Genomic DNA, 1119 nt, shown 5'->3' on the forward strand with positions numbered 1-1119 from the left:
CCCCCGCCCCGGGGCTGCCTGGCCCCTGCGTCTGGAGGCGGCCCTGGCCTCTCCTCGCAGCTCTGCCCATCCCTGCGCCCGGTGCCCTCCCCACTGCCCGCTCACCCACGATGACGTGGATAGGGTCGCGATGAAACTTGCGCCGGATGAGAATTTCGGGGAGGTGGCGGAAGACAGAGATGGTGGAGAAGAGGTGGCTGCCCGTGTCATTGACCACGCTCGCCAGAGTCTGCAGCGTGGGGGAGAATTCCACCTGCAAGGGGGGACACGGCGGAGGCGGCCTCAGCGCAGGCCGTGGAGGAGGCCGGCCTCAGGCCCGCGAGGCCGCACTACACCTCAGCACCAGCCCCGGGGGCCCGCAGGATACAGTCAAGGCCAAGGGCCAAGGCTAAGGGTTGAGGGGAAGTGAAGGTGAAGTCAAGAGTCGAGGAGCGAGCGGGAGGGGCAGCGGCCCTCACCTGCGCCACACCTCCCTGTGTGTCGCTCTGCAGGGTGACCAGGACTCGGAAGAGTGGGTTGGGCATGGTCTTTCCGTCCCCGTTGATGGCCTTCAACAGTTCCAGCAGCGACCACTTCACGTTGAGGCGCAGGGCTTCCTCCACCATGCGGTCGAGGCGGACGGTGTACAGTATCCACTGCTGCTGGATCTGGCGGGGGGCGTTGGGGGGACGGGGACACCCTCAGGGCACCCGGGGCAGGTCCCAGGAGATGAGAACCGGCCAGCGGGGAAGGAGAGAGGCCCGCGGGATGCGGAGTCCCGAAAGATGGAGGGCTGGGGGGACTCAAGACAGGAGCAGGACGTCTGAGAAGCACCCGCTAAGGGCAGAAGGCAGAACCCGCGAGAAAGGTCTGATGGCACCGCGGGGGGGATGGCACTGTGGGGACGGGGGGGAGGGCACCGCGGNGCACCACAGCGGGGGCTCGCTGAGCCCAGGACCCCACCTCAGGGCCGTCATTCTTGAAGACCTCATAGGAGCTGGTCAGGATGGCCACCACGCCCTGGTGCAGGCCCAGCAGCTTCTGCTGCACGGCCGCACGGTGCTCCCGCTGGTCCTCCTCAAACTCCAGGCCCCTGTACACCCGCTTGCCACTGATGCGCACCAGCAGCGTCTCGGATAT

The 1119-nt window shown here is 67.4% G+C and overlaps 1 protein-coding gene across 1 annotated transcript in view; it reads right to left on the reverse strand.

Moving 5' to 3' along the window:
* DNAH2 (dynein axonemal heavy chain 2) overlaps positions 1-1119 on the reverse strand; it is an 84094-nt gene that overhangs the window by 51212 nt on the left and 31763 nt on the right. Inside the window, 3 exon segments of the mRNA XM_077746745.1 lie at positions 106-253; positions 459-647; positions 943-1119. Coding sequence (XP_077602871.1) covers positions 106-253; positions 459-647; positions 943-1119 — 514 coding nt within the window.

This window comes from Crocuta crocuta, unplaced genomic scaffold (assembly GCF_008692635.1).
Source record: "Crocuta crocuta isolate KB4526 unplaced genomic scaffold, BGI_CrCroc_1.0 scaffold139, whole genome shotgun sequence".
NCBI lineage: Eukaryota > Metazoa > Chordata > Mammalia > Carnivora > Hyaenidae > Crocuta > Crocuta crocuta.